The 19460-nt window shown below is 42.9% G+C and overlaps 1 protein-coding gene and 1 pseudogene across 1 annotated transcript; one reads left to right on the forward strand and one right to left on the reverse strand.

Moving 5' to 3' along the window:
• Window positions 1-14482: 14482 nt before the first annotated feature.
• Window positions 14483-17703, forward strand: LOC108870729 (annotated as a pseudogene).
• Window positions 17580-19291, reverse strand: LOC103854321 (NDR1/HIN1-like protein 13). The gene has a single exon (XM_009131264.3). It carries the CDS (start codon window positions 18816-18818, stop codon window positions 17742-17744), a length of 1077 nt encoding a protein of 358 aa, XP_009129512.1. The 5' UTR covers window positions 18819-19291; the 3' UTR covers window positions 17580-17741.
• Between the last annotated feature and the right edge of the window lie 169 nt (window positions 19292-19460).

Below are 19460 nucleotides of genomic sequence, written 5' to 3' on the forward strand. Positions count from 1 at the left end.
CCCATCATCGATGCTTTTATGTGTATTCCTCAATACAGCAAGTTCTTGAAAGATGCTGTAGCTGCAAAGAAGAAGGAGATGGAAGGCATGATGATTCTTACCCATGAGTGCAGTGCCATCATCCAGAGGCTTGATGTTCCAGAGAAGTTAGAGGATCCAGGAAGCTTCACACTACCTTGTGCTCTTGGACCTATGGTATTTGAGAAATGTCTCTGCGATTTGGGAGCTAGTGTCAGCTTGATGCCTTTGTCTGTTGCAAAGAAGCTTGGATTCACTCAGTACAAGAAGTGTAGACTCTCTCTGGTGTTAGCTGATCGTTCAGTGAAGTATCCTGTGGACATCTTAGAGGACCTCCCTGTGAAGATTGGAAGGTATGAGATACCTACAGATTTTGTGGTGCTTGAGATGGGTGAGGAGGCTCAAGACCCATTGATTCTAGGAAGGCCATTCTTAGCTACAGCAGGAGCTGTTGTTAATGTGAAGGAAGGCACGATTGATCTCCATTTGGGTAAAGAGAACATCCTCCACTTTGACATCAAGGAGAAAATGAGGAAACCAACTGTGTTCGGGCAAGCCTTCTACATTGAAGAGATGGCCACTCCTGCTGATGAGCATCTTGAAGAGTTACCACCTGAGGACGACGAGGAGGGAGCATCTCCCTCTACTCATTCCCCATAGAAGGTAAACCACCACACTCCCTTGTATATACCATTTCATTTTTGCATATTAGTCTTCGTTTCGGTATCTCTCTCTACTTGACAACACAGAGACTGTGTAACTCAAGTTTGGGGGAGGTACCAAGTATTTGATCATGTTTGCTTTGATGTTGTTTCATTGAGTCATGCATTGCACACCTATTTGCATATAAAAAAAACAATCATTTAGTTTGCATCATTTGCATTTCTAGGAGAGTCTAGAGCATATAGGTTGCATTCACTTGCATTGGGAGCAATGATTTTAAATGCCTTGTAAAGAACACTACGTTGCACCTGAGTAGCTTTTGCACCTCTCAAAAAGACTTGTATGTTTCGAGCCTTGAAAACTCTTCCTGAAACTTGTTGATTGCTGAAACTTAGTCTTTGAAGCCAACTACAACCTTATTTGAACTGAACGAACTTAATGCTTCTTGCTCATGGTCCCTTGTGTACTAAGTCATGGCTATACACACTTGAGTTGTCACATCTTTTATGCCAATCTTTTTTGACAAACTCTAGTGGTAGACCACTCCCAAAACCTTTCCCTCCTTTTAAACTTTCATTGTTTGATGAGTGAGGCCTTTTTCGGAAAGTCTTACATGTGCATAATGTTGAGAGTATCGGGAACGACAATGCTTGATCTTCATTCTTGCTAGATTGGGCACTCTATTGTCTAGCTATAGGTGGGGGTGAGTGTTGTGATTATGATTTGGGAGAAATGAAAAAGAAAAAGAATAGACTCTTTGTGCTTAAGTGAATTGTTTTATTGGGATAAGTAGAGAAGCTTCTAGCTCAAGTTTTGAAAGTCTTGGCCCCCAACCTAAAAAAAAAAAAAAGAGAAAAGAAAAAGAAAAAAAAAAGAAAAAGGGGCTAGCAAAGTTGTTAGGAGCTAAGAAATATTTTGAGGTTTTGAAAAAATCCCTTGTAGATTTCAAAGAGAAGGAGTTAAAGTTCTTAGGATCTTTTGGTGAGAGATGTGAGTTGGGTTTGACATTTGGGAATGATTGTGTAATTGTATGTTTGTGAAAAGGGTAGAACAATGGAGATTGAGCATTGTATGCATGAGTTGATCCCTTTCTTAGATATATTATGTGCAATGTCAAGGCTACTTATTTCGAGAGTAAACCACCTTAAAGATCATATGTTTTGAACCTCTTGAATCACTTGAATAAAAGCCTTCCCTTACCCAACCAAATGACTTGGACCAACTGACCATTTGCAAGAATTCATCTGATGTTTTGTGCTTAATGAATGTGAGAGTTGGTTGATTTGAATGTGTGGATGCTTGATGATGAGTGTAAGAACAAAAAGAGTTAAGATAGGCCTAGAGAAGCTAGAGTGTAATAAGAGAGTGTGCTAGTTGTGTTTCTTTTGGCTATGTGCTCCCACCTTCAACCTCTCTCCCTATGAGTTCTAGAAAGTTCACTTGTGGACAAGTAAAAGAACAAGTTTGGGGGAGTTGATATCTTGCATATTTACATTGTTTTATCCTTCATCCATGAGCATTTTCATCATATAGATTAGTATTTAGTCATTTCTAGGTTGCATTTTGCATTCATTGTCCTTATTAGGTGCTGGAGTGTGCCATGGAGTGATTTGAGATGTTTGGGAGCATAGTGATCCAAAAGGGGGTGAAAGATGAGCATAGATGGAGCCTTTAGAGAAATCTTCTGTTGCTAAGATTTTGTGGAGACACAGAAAATTGAGTTAGCTTTCTAATGGAAGTAGTTTCAAGTCATTTGGAGATGTAATGAAGGAGTTATAATCAATTTACTAGAGGCATATCCATCCTGGTCGAGCATCGCAGAGTGACCTCTCAGAGCGACCTACCGAGGTCGCTCCCAGCCAGAGCGACCAGTCCAGAGCGACTACCTCAAGTCAATCCCAGCCAGAGCGACCAGCCAGAGCGACCAGCTCAAGTCACTCGCGTTTTGACGCGTCGAGACACAAAAAAACGCGTCGGGAGCGACCTCCTGGAGCGACTATGCTAGGTCGCTCCGCGTGTTTTGCTTGGACGATTTTTATGTTATTTCAGGGGCCTTTTGGTCATTTGTTTTGATGTTTTACACTTTCTTAACCTAAGTTAAGTACTTTGTAAGCCATGGGAAGCAAAATAATCTCTTTTCTAGAGAAGAACTAGTAAAAAACCTCTTTTGATTCAGATTTCATTGCTTTCATCTTGTGTTCTTGTTGATTTCTTATCTATTTCTCTACATGATTAATCTGAAATCCAATATGGGTTTAAGAGGAATCATGGAGATTAGTGAGTAATCACCTTTTGAACTCATGAGTTAGGGAGATTAAGGGTGATTAGGTTAGAGCTAGTATATTTTAGTGTAGATCATTCATATTTCCTTGCTAGTAGAGTATTCATAATGCATCTTCTGAGTTGGCCACTCAAAAGTTGATCAATAGGCATTTTCCACCCAAAAGGTGTTTGATGAAATGCCTGAGACAACTCTCCTAGGCTTTTAGTATACTTTGCCAAAGACATTTGTTGTTAAAGGTGCTAAGATAGCTAATAGACTTGTTAGTAATGATTGCTTTCATATTATTCAACCAAAGACATTTGATGTTTGAGATATGTTAGCAAATGAGCATTCATCTAGACATAGAGCTTGCTTAGAATTGTGTCTAGGCTTAAGGTTGATAGTTTGATTGATCATTTGACATCCTTAGTTCGATACTTGATCACCAAGGTCTAATCCCTATGCTCATGAGTTCTCTTTTCCCTTAGTCAAGAGAGTATCATTCTGTTATTGATTTATAGTATTAGTAGTAGTTTAAAACCCATCTAAATCATTGGTTGCACTTAGATTAAGTGAGTACTTGCATTCTCAATGCTTTGATATCCCTCAGAACTGGTTCGACAATCATTTATACTACAACATTTGTCTTAGGAGCCTTGAAAACCCCTAACATCAAACTCTAACTCATGTTAAACGACGACAATTTACAATATGGAAAAATTATAATTGTTGCAAACTTGAACTTTTTTCATATAACGTGATAAATCCCATTTAAAAATAACTCATAATACACTTGTAGGCCCGTCCCTCAGAAGCCGAAGAAAGCAAGGTTCCCGACCTTCATAAATATATATTAGTTTCGGCCATCAATGTACAAAGTTTCCTTTAGTATAGTAGTATAAATATAAGTGTTTATATTTCAATAACCAGAGTTCGAGCCATGAGCTTGACACTTTTTCACATTTTTTTAAAGTGGAGTATACAAAATGCTGATGTGGCATGCTGATTACTTGGTTCAAGAAAATATAAAATGTACCTCATATCAAGTTACATTTAAATTACTTGGTTTGTAACTTTTGTTGAAAGAATTAATCACTTGTTTTTGACAGAATAACTACTTGATTTTTGACCCTTAAAAAAACTACTTGATTTATTGAGTATATTATTTAGTCATGTTCTTGAACCATATGTATAAGTTACAAAATTTTATGTTACAATTTGAGATATAATTCATCCCTTAGCAAAAATATGTGTTGCTCATGTATCTAATATGATAAAGCATCCTATTAAAATAGATTAGTTAATTATCTTTATAAGAAAAATTCATAGTTCCAACGATCACTAAGATATGTGTTACTAGGCATGGGCACGGTTCGGATATCCAAGTTTTTAAAAGTATTTGTGATTTGCTTCGTATGTCACGGATATCTAAATTTTTTATTTACTTTGCTTCGGAAAAATACAGATATTCGGAAAACGGATATCCGGAAAATAAATAGATATTTGCGGATATTTACGAATACTTACGGATATCTCATATGTTTTTATTAACACAAATAATCTTAAAAATTTGATACAAATTTGTTTTGTAAAATATTTTTTTGCATGATATATATGATGAAAATTAAAAGAAGTAGTGAATCTACATATTTTGTAAATTTTTTGAACATAGTTAACAATTATAATAACAAAAAACTTAAGAAAAGAACTATAATTGTCATAAATGTATTCTCTTTCTTCTATGTAATACTTTTATATAATTAATAATGTGAATAAAATTTATCAAATCATATGTTAGAATAATAAGTATATAATTTTATACATTAAAAAACTTTAAATATAATCAAGATATACATGTATTTATATATTGACGGATTGGATATCCGCTTCCCAAAATTTTAATATTTGTCATTTACTTCAATTTTAACGGATATTGATTTTTAGTATTTGTTTTGCTTTGAAGTTTGTGGGAACCGAAATTCACACTGTCGATTTCCGTTTAAATAAGGAAACTAGGAAAACACTAATTTTCCAGAGGACCCGGATATCTGTTAATTACCACACGTCAAGCAATCAGAACACGAGAATAACAACGATAAAGTATAATAAATCGAGAAAGAGAGCAAAGAAGATCTTATTCCGAATTTGCGTATGAGCGTTTACAACAAGGTATAAGACTGGGCTCGAGAGCTGTCGGCGAGATTCCTAGTTCTAGTAACCCTAAGACGGCTAAACCTAATTGAGTCGCAGCTCGAAATAACAAAAACGGAAAATTGCCTAAATTGCTCTAAGTGCTAAGTTTGCTCTGAAAAAAGTTCTCCCTCTTGCTCCTCGCCTAGGACTCCTTATATACTAGCTCCAAGGTCGGTTTACGCTTTTACTCTTCTGCCCTTAAGCCGTCATAGCATAAAAATGGAGATATTCCATTTTTCCCGATCTTCACAATTATCTTCAAAACTTCCGTATTTATCCGCGGAAACTTGACATTTATCCTTCCTCGTGGGCCAAGCGTGAACCATGCTGTGGTTCACGGGCTTTTGGTTAGGAAAAATCGTAGGATGGGCCTCGAGTCGTGTTTTAGGTCCCTTTGGGCCATCTTCCGACTAGACACGTTTACTACGAGTTTTCCGCGGTTTCTAATCCGCGAAGTTTTATTGATGAATTAGAATAGGGGGAAACATGGACTGAGCTTGCTACGGTCTTCGGGAGATAGCATTCGAAGGTTTGACGAGAATGCAAGGACTGGTGTCGTATCGATGTTCGGAAAGGTTCAATCGCTACACAGCGACCGAACTTTGGCTCGAGCCCGGTCGCTACGTAGCGACCGAGCGAGACGAGTGCTCGGTCGCTACGTAGCGACCGAGCTTTGGCTCGAGCTCGGTCGCTACGTAGCGACCGAGCGGGACGATCGCTCGGTCGCTACGTAGCGACCGAGCTTTGGCTCGAGCTCGGTCGCTACGTAGCGACCGAGCGGGACGATCGCTCGGTTGCTACGTAGCGACCGAGCGGGACGATCGCTCGGTCGCTACGTAGCGACCGAGCGGGACGATCGCTCGGTCGCTACGTAGCGACCGAGCTTGGCTGAGCTCGGTCGCTACGTAGCGACCGAGCGGGACGATCTCTCGGTCGCTACGTAGCGACCGAGCTTGACTGAGCTCGGTCGCTACGTAGCGACCGAGCGGGACGATCGCTCGGTCGCTACGTAGCGACCGAGCTTTGGCTCGAGCTCGGTCGCTACGTAGCGACCGAGCGGGATGATCGCTCGGTCGCTACGTAGCGACCGAGCTTCACTCGGGTTTGTTGCTGCATAGCGACCGGACGGCGTGTATGCGTGGTGACCGAGCTTGGTTTGTTCGGTTTGAATCCCAAAGGATACTTCTTCGTAAAAACTTCGTATTGGTTATTTTTACGAAAATTACATCTCTTCTTTTACTATCTCTTTCGGAAATACGATCTCCGAGGATTTTCGGGTGGTAATTCCGTCGTAACCGTTTTTGACCCCAACAGTTAGCCCCCCAGCCCGTTAGGATCATGCATCGTAGGATCCTAGCGTGCGGTTAGGCATGTTTGGCAAGTTAGGCGTGATGGATGGAATTAATATCCGAAAGTCCGAGCTTGAATAGTAAATCCTCATGCATTATAAGAAGGGAGGTAACTTGTTCCATAATTTTTTCACTTTCTTGTTTTTCTCTAAGATCTTTCTTAAAAAAAAAGCTTTCTATCTTTCTCTCCATCCTTTTTCTCTATTCTCTCAAGAGAAGTGTAAAGATGTCGAGCAAGAAAAAGATTGCGAGAAAAGGATCTTCGTCCGCGAGTCCTTATGAAGAGCTCGTCGTTTCGAAGATGGAGTTCGTGCCTCACTCGGTGCATCCTGCCGAGAACGAGGCATGGTGGGTTGCTCATTATGGCTCGTTGACCCCTCCCAAGGAGAAGCCGTTCCCGGTCCTGGTCCATCGTGGAGTCGAGGAAGAGGATGCAAGCAGGACTACTGACGAGTTTCTCGGTACGATGCGATCATTCTACCGCATCCCGGATTCTGTGGAGTTCCGGGTTCCCTGCCGCGGGGAATGTGCTAACACCCCCCCGGAGGGTTACTTTACTTGCTATGAGGCGTTCATAGTGCGTTGTCGCCTATGGTTCCCCATACCCGAAATTCTCGTCCGAGTGTTGGATCGTTTCGAAGTTGCGATAAGTCAGTTGACACCCCTCGCCATTCAGCATCTTATTGGGATCCTGATCCTAAGCTACGAGCATGGCCTTTCCCTTTCCGTTGATCATTATGAAGCGCTTTTGAGGCTTCAACTTGTCAGGGGTACGGATAAGCATAGGTTGGTCCCTCGGAAATTTATGTCAGTGGTTAAGAAGTTTATTTCGAACTTCAACTCGTGGAAGAAGTTTTTTTTCTTTGTTCGTATGGACGCTGCGTCCGTCGTAGAGAGTTGCATTCCACTGTTCCGGAGGTTGCCGAATGATCGTCCCTTCATCAACCCTTTCGCTCCGTTCCCCAAGGACATCATTTCGGTAAGGGATCTTCTCAGGAATGGTCCCTTCTTCTGGACTTCTTTTACGCCGAAGAGGGTTCGGAAGGCACTGAGATTCGTGCAACCCGGTCCTACTTTGGATGCAGACACGGGAAGCGAATCCGAACCCGACGACCAAAATCCCGTCGAAGCTCCAACAGCTGTGCAGGAGTCGAGCTCTTGTAAGGGAAAAGATGTCGATCTTGGCGACATAGAGTTTTCGATGGATGACTCTATGCTTCCAGGATGGGATCCGAACCTTGCTTACGGCGACGGGAGCGGTTCGAGCGAGGCCCCTATTCCGGATTTCGATGATTTCTTTGCTGGGCTGCCATCGGGTTTCGATGCTCCTCCTCCTACGAAAGAATCGGCGAGGCCGAGAGTCGTTGCGGAAGGATCTCGCATCATCAATGGGTTAGTTTTTTGAGAATTTTTTGGGGATTGTCCTGTGTATATGTTTATAACATGCCAATCGATTTTGCAGGGCCTGAGCTTGCTGGGCTCGAGAAGCCATGGTCTACCGCTTCAAAGCGGAGAAAGCGGAGCGGGATCTCGCTCGCGTGCAAGGCGAGATGCTGGAGCGAGAGGCGCAACTTACTCGTGATCATGCGCGGGCTGTTCGTAAAGCGGAGAGGAAAGGCAAAAGAGAAATCGTCGAGGTGATGAAGACTCGTGCATCTTAATTTCAGGTTGAGTATGGAAACCTCAAGAATGCCTTTACCTCGGTGGGTGACTTTCGCGAGTGCCGCGGTTCGGTCGGAAGTCTTTGGAGGACGCGAGCCGATGACTATGTAATTGAAGAGGAAATGAGCTTGATGAAGAGTGGGATGAGTGAACGTGCCCATGCTGAGGCGCTTATCCCTCCGATTGACAAGAAGATTCAAGGGTTCTGGGATTCCATCCCGGTTTCCCCTGATACCGAGGAAGTTCCGACCGGGTTTCCCGATGGTGGCGAGGAAGTGGATCGTCCCGCGGATGCGTTCGGCGCTTCGTTGTCCGGGGACTTTGACTTTGGATTATGAGGGACGGATTAGTTATCCTTTTATCTTTTTTCGGCCAAGTGTGGCCCTTTGAATTTGGATTTTGTTTAGGCCTAGATGGCCGTATTTGTATTTACCGGGACTGGCCGTTGGTGGCTTTGAATCCCTTGCCGCTTTGCGCGGTTTATTTATATGATAAATGTTTTGTTTCGAGTTTTCCTGAGTAGGGTTGAAGTAAATACGAGTTGTCGTCTCGTATTTAGTTCTGATTAGACGTTCAATCTGTTGGTTCGTTCGTGATTTTCGTAAAAATTTACTTATCTTTACGATTTTCGAGAACATTGAGATATGAACGGAGAGACATGGTTTAGGATCTCGTATCTTTTAGATATCATGCCTTGAGATGTTTGAGACCAGAGCGTTGGGTTTAGGGCAAGACCTAGGTTTACTTTCGGTTAAGGTTTGTGCGGTGACTAGCCGGCTATCGTTTTTCCTGTTGCGATTTCTTCCTGACTCGCACCGATTTAAAGTCCGCGATATGTTCTCGGCTTATATGACTTGTATGGTACGAATCGAGCATCTTCTCAGAATCAACTGGAAGTGCTAAACCAAAATTTCGGATTTTTGTTGTAGCGCGCTTTTGTCCTTGTGCTGGACGTTTTTAAAGATCAAAAGAGTGATCGGATTGCGTTTGTTTAAGACGGCTGGCGTGTTCGTCGGGGCCAATCGACGAACGGGGTGTAAGGTTTTTGGTGGTCGCGTTCGGACAATTTGTTAGCATTGTCCTCGAATTTTAACTTTTGCGACGTCTCGCAGTTATTTCGAGGATTATACGTGTATTTTTGCGTGTTTGAAAGGCGATAATCTTTACGATTTTTGGGCCGGAAGGGGCCGCAGACAAGAGTCTTAACGTTTTCAGGCGTGTCCTGAAAGTTTCTTTTGTGTTTTACTGAAGCGTAAACGTTTTCGATAAAAAGGACAACGTATATTGTAGTAAAAGTTTTTGAAGTTTCTAAAAACTCGATTACAATAATGAAGATTTTTCTAAGTGGGAGTATACGAGTATACGCACCCACTCCCCCCCCCCCTTTTTAGAGAGGGGGATAGCTGAACTCGTCTTTTGACGAGCTGCCTACGTACCCCTTTCGAGGATCAAGCCATCTCGTAGTTCTGTTTCATGCCGCGAGTGTTCTTACTCGGCGGTAGATGTCGCGATGTCCGCCTTGACCGTGTCGATCGTGGCTGGGTCGACGCTATTTTCCGGATGTTCCGGTTGAGTTGTCGCGTGGGCTTTGGATTTATGTCGAGCTTCGACGTCCGCTGCGTTTGCGTCGATAGACGATTTTACTTCGTCTTCTCCCGGGGCGCTTTTGGCTGAAGATCGATCTATCTTCGCGCGTTTGCCGTTTGCGGAAGCCGTGATTTGCCTTAACTTATGCTCCGCGAGGAAGCACAGTCGCGACTGTTTTTGGCATCCCCAGATGGCCGCGACTCCGCTCGGCGTTGGGAACTTGAGACCCAGGTGGTAGGTTGACGGAACTGCCTGCATGGCGTTGAGCCATGGGGTTCCCATGATCACGTTGTAGATAGCGGGATGATCGACTACCGCGAATTCGACGATTTTCGTGATCTCCTTGGCCATGACTGGCAATTGGATTGATCCGAGAGTCATCGACACTTCGCCTGAAAAACCCGTGAGTGGTTTTGGCGTTGGAATTACTTCTCCGAGTTTGATACTCATCCGCTTGAGAGTGTCGCGGAAGATTACGTTGACCGTGCTTCCCGTGTCGACGAGTACCCTTCCGACTTCTAATCTCGTATGACGAGATCTATGACAGCGGGTCGCAGTGAGGTTGGTCGATACCGCCGGCTTCTTCCTCTGTGAAGGTGATCGAGCAACTTTGGCCGTCTCGAGGAGGAGACCATGTAGGCCAATTTGCACTTGATTCTGCCTTCCGTTGGTAAGCCTTGATGGCCGACACGGTATCGCCGCAGTATTGTGATCCTCCGATGATCATATTGACTGCGACGATTGTTATCGTTCCCTTTGTCATCCGGCCTCCTACCGCGTTTATCCCCAGGATGGTTTCGTTGAGGGGATTTTTCAGCGGGCGGATTTCTATCTGTCTTTGGAGGCCGATCAGAATCGAGGATGAGATCCTTGACGCTAGTTACTTCCGAAAGCTCTCCAGCGAGTAGCTTCGCGGCCAGTCTTGCTCCCAAGACTTTGCAATTGGTCGTGGAGTGTCCTCGGGATTGGTGGAACTCGCAGAAGGTGTTTTCGTCATACCCTTGATTGCGAGTCCATGTGTTGCCCGTGGTCCGGCCTTGATCCGAACTGATCGCATAGTTATGCGCCCCTTGGAGATCTTCCCCCTCGTGATGGACGTACTTGTCGTTACGAGAGTTCTTCTTTTTCCCCTTCGGATCTGCGTCTTTCGAGGATGGTCTTGCCGGCTTATGTTTTTGCGATAAGACTTTAGTTTCTTCCTCGACTATGATGTAGTCCGTTGCTTTGTGGAGGGCGTCCTGGATCGTTCGCGGTTTGTCGAGAGTTATCCATTTTCTGAATTTCGACTTGTACCAGAGCGTCTTTCTCAGCGCGTCGATGGCCACTTTGTCGCTTATCCCGCTGACCCTGGACATTATCAGCTTGAACGACTGATAAACTCGCGGAGGGGTTCGTCTTCCCTCTGGGAGAGACTCCAGAGGTCAACATCGGAGGTTTCCCTGTCTATGAATACAGAGTACTGTTTGAGGAATTCCGATGCGAGCTGTCGAAAACTCCCGATGGTGTTGCGACGAAGGCGTGCGAACCATTCGAGCGCTGCTCCTTCGAGATTTTCGACGAACAGGCGGCAATAGCCGGCATCTTTTTCGCCGTCCTTCAGTCTTGCTCTTCCCATCGCGATGTGGAAAGCCTGAAGGTGCGCTTTTGGATCGGCCGTACCATCGTACTTTGGTACTTTGATCTTTCCCGGATCGGACACCCTCATGTCCGAAATGCGACTGGTAAAGGGGGTCTTTCGAGCTCCTTCCAGCAGTCGATCGATCTCGGGGGCAGCACTAGTAGCATGATGGATTTGAGACTTTACGGCTCTCACTTCTGCCGCAGTCTTAGTGATGTAGTCGCGAAGATCGCGGATATCCGATGTCTCGTCAGTGGATTTCCGAGCCTGTCGGCGTTTACTGCGAGTGAGCTCGGTTTGCCTTTCGGCCAGCTCCTCTTGTTCGTTCCAATAGGCGACTTCTTCTTCTTCCGTCATTGGTTTTTCGAACGGGGAGCCTTCCCGAGCGGATCGGCTTCTGGTCCTTCTTGGATGTCTGTCGACATCCTCGTCGGTGTCGTTGGAGACATCGCTAGGATCCAGGTCAATGTGTTCGGCTTCGTTATCCTCCGAGTCCTTTGCAGGGGGCGGAAGATTTTCAGGGTTCCCCTTTTCGACGGGAGATTTCTCGCTAGGGTTTTGACCGGAAGGTCGTTCCCGCGCGAGTCCTGCTCTATCGAGTGGGGTGGCGAAGTCGAGCCTCTTCCCGCGGATTTTGGTGGTTCCGCGGGGACGGATAGCTTGGGTTCTTGCCGTTAAGGTTTCAACCTGTTTGGTCAAGGTATTCACGAGCTTATCCTGTTCTTCCGACCTTTTCTCATAGGTGGCGAACATCTTTTTGAACTCCTCGAGCGTCGCGGCGTTGGCTTGCGCGTTGGCCGCGGATACGTCCGCTACTAGAGTGTGGAGATCGGTGCCGCTGCCTCCATTAAGAGGAGTTTGCACGTTATCCGCGTCGTTGGTTGACATGTCAGATTGTGTGTGGCTTTTGCGGGTTAGATTGATCCGTATATCCCCCTCCTTCTAGCGCCAAACTGTGGGAACCGAAATTCACACTGTCGATTTCCGTTTAAATAAGGAAACTAGGAAAACCCTAATTTCCCAAAGGACCCGGATATCTGTTAATTACCACACGTCAAGCAATCAGAACACGAGCATAACAACGATAAAGTATAATAAATCGAGAAAGAGAGCAAAGAAGATCTTATTCCGAATTTGCGTATGAGCGTTTACAACAAGGTATAAGCCTGGGCTCGAGAGCTGTCGGCGAGATTCCTAGTTCTAGTAACCCTAAGACGGCTAAACCTAATTGAGTCGCAGCTCGAAATAACAAAAACGGAAAATTGCCTAAATTGCTCTAAGTGCTAAGTTTGCTCTGAAAAAAGTTCTCCCTCTTGCTCCTCGCCTAGGACTCCTTATATACTAGCTCCAAGGTCGGTTTACGCTTTTACTCTTCTGCCCTTAAGCCGTCATAGCATAAAAATGGAGATATTCCATTTTTCCCGATCTTCACAATTATCTTCAAAACTTCCGTATTTATCCGCGGAAACTTGACATTTACCCTTCCTCGTGGACCAAGCGTGAACCATGCTGTGGTTCACGGGCTTTTGGTTAGGAAAAATCGTAGGATGGGCCTCGAGTCGTGTTTTAGGTCCCTTTGGGCCGTCTTCCGACTCGACACGTTTACTACGAGTTTTCCGCGGTTTCTAATCCGCGAAGTTTTATCGATGAATTAGAATAGCGGAAAACATGGACTGAGCTTGCTACGGTCTTCGGGAGATAGCATTCGAAGGTTTGACGAGAATGCAAGGACTGGTGTCGTATCGATGTTCGGAAAGGTTCAATCGCTACACAGCGACCGAATTTTGGCTCGAGCCCGGTCGCTACGTAGCGACCGAGCGAGACGAGTGCTCGGTCGCTACGTAGCGACCGAGCTTTGGCTCGAGCTCGGTCGCTACGTAGCGACCGAGCGGGACGATCGCTCGGTCGCTACGTAGCGACCGAGCTTTGGCTCGAGCTCGGTCGCTACGTAGCGACCGAGCGGGACGATCGCTCGGTCACTACGTAGCGACCGAGCTTTGGTTCGATCGCTCGGTCGCTACGTAGCGACCGAGCGGGACGGTTCGTCACTTAATTTTTTTTTGTCACTGATTCGTCACATAATTAAGATAAAAAAAATGGCGACTTAAACAAACGTCTTTGTTTAACGTTATCTGGATACTAAATTCCAAGAAATCTAGTCAAACATTAAATGAGATGTAATATTCCAACACGATATAGTCGAAACATCATGACGTGCGTTATTTGTCTAGTTGCAAAAATAGGTAGTCAAATTCTGTGAACCTTCTAGGGCTTGGTCGGAATTGTAATATAATATGGAACGATCGAACCTAACGTGACCTTGCTTGCCTTGTTGGGAACTTAATGGGCATGTCTCTGATGGAGCCTGGGATACGGTTTGTGATATTCGACACTTTTTGTGACGTGGCTGAAAAGGTTCAGAATCTAGAGACCATCTGTTTTTTAAGTGTGAATATAGCAGGAAAATCTGGGACACTCTCCTCTCCCGACTTGGGATGCCATTGGTGCGGTTAGATAGTTGGTTGGAGTTAATGAACTGGCTTTCGGACTCCAACTTCAAAGCACATTCTCACCCTCAAGCATGTTGCTACCGAAGCTGCAGTTTACCTCTTATGGAAAGAAAGAAACTCTTGGTAACACGATGGAACTCCTCTGTCCCATTCTGCCATCTTCAAACAGCTTGATCGATGTATCAAAGACATTATCCTTGTTCGTAGTGACCGCAAGTCAACCGTAACTTCAAACCAACGCCTCAAAAGTCCCTCCAGTTTAATTTAAACTCGCAATATGGGTTTACAAACCAGAATCTCTTAATTATTCAAAAACAATTACGAGTTAAACTATAGTAACTTGTTCATAGTAATTGGATCAGTTGGTTCCAATTTTGTATTCGAAAATGCAGATCTAAAATCTCGGAGAAATTATTTCGCACGCAGGTAAAAATCATCAAGATGTGTAAGTGTAATAATTAAAACAAGGTTTAGTGACTTTTGTCTTTAACAAAACAAAGAAAACATGGAAAATAAAGTTAAATATGTGAATCTCGTTACCAAGTAATGTGCAAATGATACAGGTCATGCTTCAATCCCAGGCTGCAACTAAGCAAATTTCCACCCTAAATTACCCACCCACCCCCCCCCCCCCCCCCCCCCCTAATATGGGTTTACAAACCAGAATCTCTTAATTATTCAAAAACAATTACGAGTTAAACTATAGTAACTTGTTCATAGTAATTGGATCAGTTGGTTCCAATTTTGTATTCGAAAATGCAGATCTAAAATCTCGGAGAAATTATTTCGCACGCAGGTAAAAATCATCAAGATGTGTAAGTGTAATAACTAAAACAAGGTTTAGTGACTTTAGTCTTTAACAAAACAAAGAAAACATGGAAAATAAAGTTAAATATGTGAATCTCGTTACCAAGTAATGTGCAAATGATACAGGTCATGCTGCAACTAAGCAAATTTCCACCCTAAATTACCCCCCCCAGAAATATATCTAAGACCATATATCAAAAATATCATCAAAAATATCACAATGTATATTTATCACTTACGTGTTGTTCTGCGTTTTCATTAGCTTTTCGACGTAATTGCAGAACAACATTTAAAGCCATATATCAAAAATATCACAATGAAAGTAGTATTAATTAATATACTAACCGTAATTTCTGTCATTATTTTTAGATGGGGGTACAAAGCGTGGCTGAGTTACCAACTGGCCATTTTTGTTTTTTTTTTTGAACAAAAGTCAATGTATTATATTAATATGAAAAGTCATATATGCGTTACTGAGGCATATATGCATTAGATTCCATTTAGCACAAGTCTTCCTCATTTAGCAAAATAAAATAAAATTGAAACAGAAACAAAAATGGTTGAAAACAAAGGAGAAAAATGGGTATATATATAGAAAGCACAAGCCTCCTTCATCATCGTTATCACTCAAGAAAACTTGAGACGTAGGCTGTACACAAAAACATGGCTACTATTTGGTTTCTATCACTTCTCTTCGTCACTAGTGTTCTTCTCGCCGTCTTCAAACGCAAGAAGCAGCAAAGAAGACCACCTTCTCCTCCTGGTTTTCCGATCATCGGAAACTTGCACCAGCTCGGAGAGTTACCGCATCAATCCCTATGGAGACTCTCCAAAGAGTATGGTCCTGTTATGTTTCTGAAGCTTGGAAGCGTCCCAACTGTAGTGTCTCTTCCTCTGAAACAGCTAAACAAGCTATGAAAATCCATGACCTCCATTGTTGTAGCCGTCCAAGCTTAGCAGATACCATTACACTCACTCAACATATACTAAAGCTATAATAGCCACGGTTTTAGCCACAATTTTTAAATTTGTATCGTGGCTATTTTTTAATTCCGGGCTATACTAAAAGTTTTGTCTTCTCTATATTAGAATTCAATAAAAACTGATGATTCTTGATCATTTCTCAGGGCCAAGAGAGCTCTCTTACAATTACCTGGACATCGATTTCTCTCCCTATGATGATTACTGGAAAGAACTAAGAAGGATGTGCGTGCAAGAGCTTTTCAGTGCTAAACGAGTTCACTCGATTCAACCCATCAAGGAAGAGGAAGTCAAGAAACTAATAGAGTCAGTAGCTGAATCAGCTTCTCAAGGTAGTACAGTTAACTTGAGCGAGAAGTTTCTTGCTTTAACTGTAAGCGTGATATGCAAGGCAGCATTTGGTTTGAGTTTCCACGGAACTGTGCTCAACAATAACAGTTTCGACAAGTTGTTCCGTGAGGCTTTTCTGTTCCTGGGGAGCTTCTCTGCCTCAGATTTTTTCCCAAGTGGCGGCTGGATCGTGGACCGGCTCACTGGACTACAAGGGCGGAGAGAGAGAAGCGTGAGAGATCTTGATGCGTTCTATGAACAAATGTTTGATTTGCATAAACAGGAAAACAAAGACGGAGTTGAAGATTTCGTGGACTTGCTCTTGAGGTTGGAGAAAGAAGAAACTATTCTTGGAAATGGCAAGCTCACGAGAAACCATATCAAAGCAATCTTGATGGTAATTATACAAATATTTGCAATACTCTTAACACTTAGAGCGGGTCGTGAATATATAGCTAAGTAAAACATTGGTTTTGGCTCCTAAATTGAGTTGATACATATGTTTTAATAAAATCTTTGTAAAGTTGTTTAAGGCCATCTAAATCTCATGACCAGCCCCTGCTAACAATGCCTGAGATTCTAACATTTATTACTTTGGATCTTATCACAGAACGTTCTTCTTGGAGCCATAAGTACTTCTGCAATAACAATGACATGGGCAATGGCAGAACTTATGAGAAACCCTCGAGCAATGAAGAAAGTGCAATCTGAAATCAGAAACCAAATTGGGAACAAGTCAATGATCACCTTGGATGACATAGAGCAGCTCCATTGCCTAAAAATGGTGATTAAAGAAACATGGAGGTTACATCCTCCAGCACCTCTTCTAGTTCCAAGAGAGGTAATGTCTGAATTTGAGATCAATGGCTACATGATTCAACCCAAGACACTGCTCTATGTGAACGCATGGGCTATCGGACGTGATCCCGAGACATGGAAAGATCCAGAGATGTTTCTCCCCGAGAGGTTTATGGATAATAACATTGATGCAAAGGGACAGAACTTTGAGCTGTTACCCTTTGGAAGTGGTAGGAGAATATGTCCTGGAATGTACATGGGGACAACAATGGTGAAGTTTGGTCTTGCTAAAATGTTGTTTCAGTTTGACTGGAAATTACCAGAAGACATGGTGATCGGAGATATGAATATGGAAGAATCTCCTGGACTCACTGTGGGCATGAAAAATAACCTTCTACTTGTTCCTGTTAAGTATCGAGAACATTGATGATCGCTTCAAAGTTAACAACTATATGTATGTTATGTGTGTTCTCATGAAATTACAAAATAAAATGTAAAACCGATTGTACCAAAATAAAGTATATATTGTGTTATTTTCTTGTTTTTATTAATCCAACAAGACATGGTGCATGGCTTCATGAACACGTCTACGTACTAAATGTCAATGATGTCTCAAGGGATAGTTTATTTTGATTTATATTTTTGGTGCTTTAATGGACAATAGAATCTCACATAACTTTTTGAGTTTTAGTATGCAAGTAATTAGTTACACAACTCAAAGTTTTCAACATCAATTAACATTACAAGCAAAACATTTGGTATTATTCTTTTCCTTTTCATGTAACATCTATAAAGTTAAAAGTCTTAAACCGCCTCTTAAATTTAGAACATTAGTTCTATACTTTGCATAAACTAGTAACGAATATAAAATCAAATGATTAAAGCATCAATGAGTACATAAAATTAATAATTTCTAAAGGTATCCAGAAAAAAAAAAATGGAACAAACGCAATCATAACACGCTAGCGTTTGGTACTGCATCGTCTAGCTCGCATTGTTCCTGAAGGAGGACTATTCAAAGAAAAACTGCAATGAGTATGCAACCGATACGAGTACCTAAACAACGCCCCTAAGTTCGAACGTGCATGAAACGTCCCTCTCAGGTTCAACAAAACCGGACCGGTTTCAATCTGACGCTGCAGCTCCCTGCTCTGCTCTTGCTGGAGCCTAACTTGACTGCTCACGAGATGAACATTAGCAAACATTGACATCTTCTTAGGAATCTCGAAAGGCGCAACGTAAGAAGTCGCTATAAGAGTGTTGTAATAGTAAAGGTCGAAGGTTAAGTAGTTGAACTCAACACTGCTTTTCTTGTTTGGGTTTGTGAAGTTTGCTAAAAAGGTTAGGTCACCGTTGAGGAGAAACCCCATGTCGAGGTAAGCAGCGTTTAAGTTAGCGGACGAGATGTCGATGTGAGGAGAGCGTGGACGGTACACCAGGTAGACGATGAGGACGATAAGACCGCCGAGGATGAGAATGATCCAGAAGATTACACAGCAGAAGGCCGCTGACCAAGTCATTGCGTTTGTTTGATCTCTTGAAGGTGGTGGTAGCTGTTGGCCTCTGCGGTGATGAGGTGATGGTGTTGTGTTTCTCCATGGAGTTGGTTTGGCTATTGGAGGTAGTGTTGTTGTGTAGCCTCCGGGGGCAATGCGTGGTTGTTGTTGTGGTGGTGGTGGTGGTGGAGGTGGAGATCTTTGTTGTTGTTGTTGATGATGGCCTTCAGGGATTAATAGTAACGGTCTTTTTGAAGATTTTGGAGTCTTTTTTTGTGGTGGTTTCTCTTTAGGGGTTGATAGTAATGGTATTTTTGAAGTTTTCCGCGGGGGTAATCTCTCTTCAGGGCTTAGTGATAAAGGTGTTTCGGAAGGAGGTATAGGACCTTTACGGTGGCGATCACGAGTCTTGATTAGGATTCCAGGTGGAGGAGCATTTGGGTGAGATTGTGAGGTAGAGGCACCACCACCTTTGAGAGGTTGATTCTGAGATGGAAGGCGCGCGAAATGAGGGTTGGTTTCATGGTGATGATGGTGAGACATTTAGAGGAAGGATGTAAGAAGAGAGCATCAAAAGGAAACTGAATGTAAGAAGTGTGTGGGAGAGGGAGAGAGGGAGATTTCAACTGTTTCTCTGTTTCTAAATTGGTGAGAGAGAGATGATAACTTGATGAGAAGTTCAAGTAAAGGATTCTTGTTGTGACAAATAATCTCTCCAACATAAAAGAATGAAACTAATACACCCAAGCAAGTAATCTTTTTGTAGATTCTTTGTCCTTTGCACTAAACAAAACACAAAGAAAGACAATTAAACGTTCTCTACTTTTTTTTTATCTCATTTTATAAATTCCTTGTAATTAATTAGCCCAATTTTTCTATTTTCTTTAATTCAGGGGAATAGGGTTAAGTGCTTACAGGTTACTTCAGTACCTGAGATGTTTCTAATGTATATATATGAAAAAAAATGAGAAAATGAAAAGTCTATATTGATTAATGGCTGCTAATGTATCCAGATACGGCAGTTCAGAATCCTCAATCCTGAATTTACAAAATGTTACAGAGAGGAGCCGCTGCGTACCTCACTGCGCTATCATGGCTTTGGAGATGGTTGTTCACCAGCCTTCTTTGGCTGGAACAGAGAAGACAAAACAAGGAGAGGCTAATAGTCATTCAAAGGCCCAGATA

The sequence above is a fragment of the Brassica rapa genome, chromosome A02 (genome assembly GCF_000309985.2).
Source record: "Brassica rapa cultivar Chiifu-401-42 chromosome A02, CAAS_Brap_v3.01, whole genome shotgun sequence".
In the NCBI taxonomy this organism is placed as follows: domain Eukaryota; kingdom Viridiplantae; phylum Streptophyta; class Magnoliopsida; order Brassicales; family Brassicaceae; genus Brassica; species Brassica rapa.

Excerpts from the sequence above, each read along its gene's own strand:
- LOC103854321 (XM_009131264.3), bottom strand. The coding sequence starts at position 18,818 with ATGTCTCACCATCATCACCATGAAACCAACCCTCATTTCGCGCGCCTT.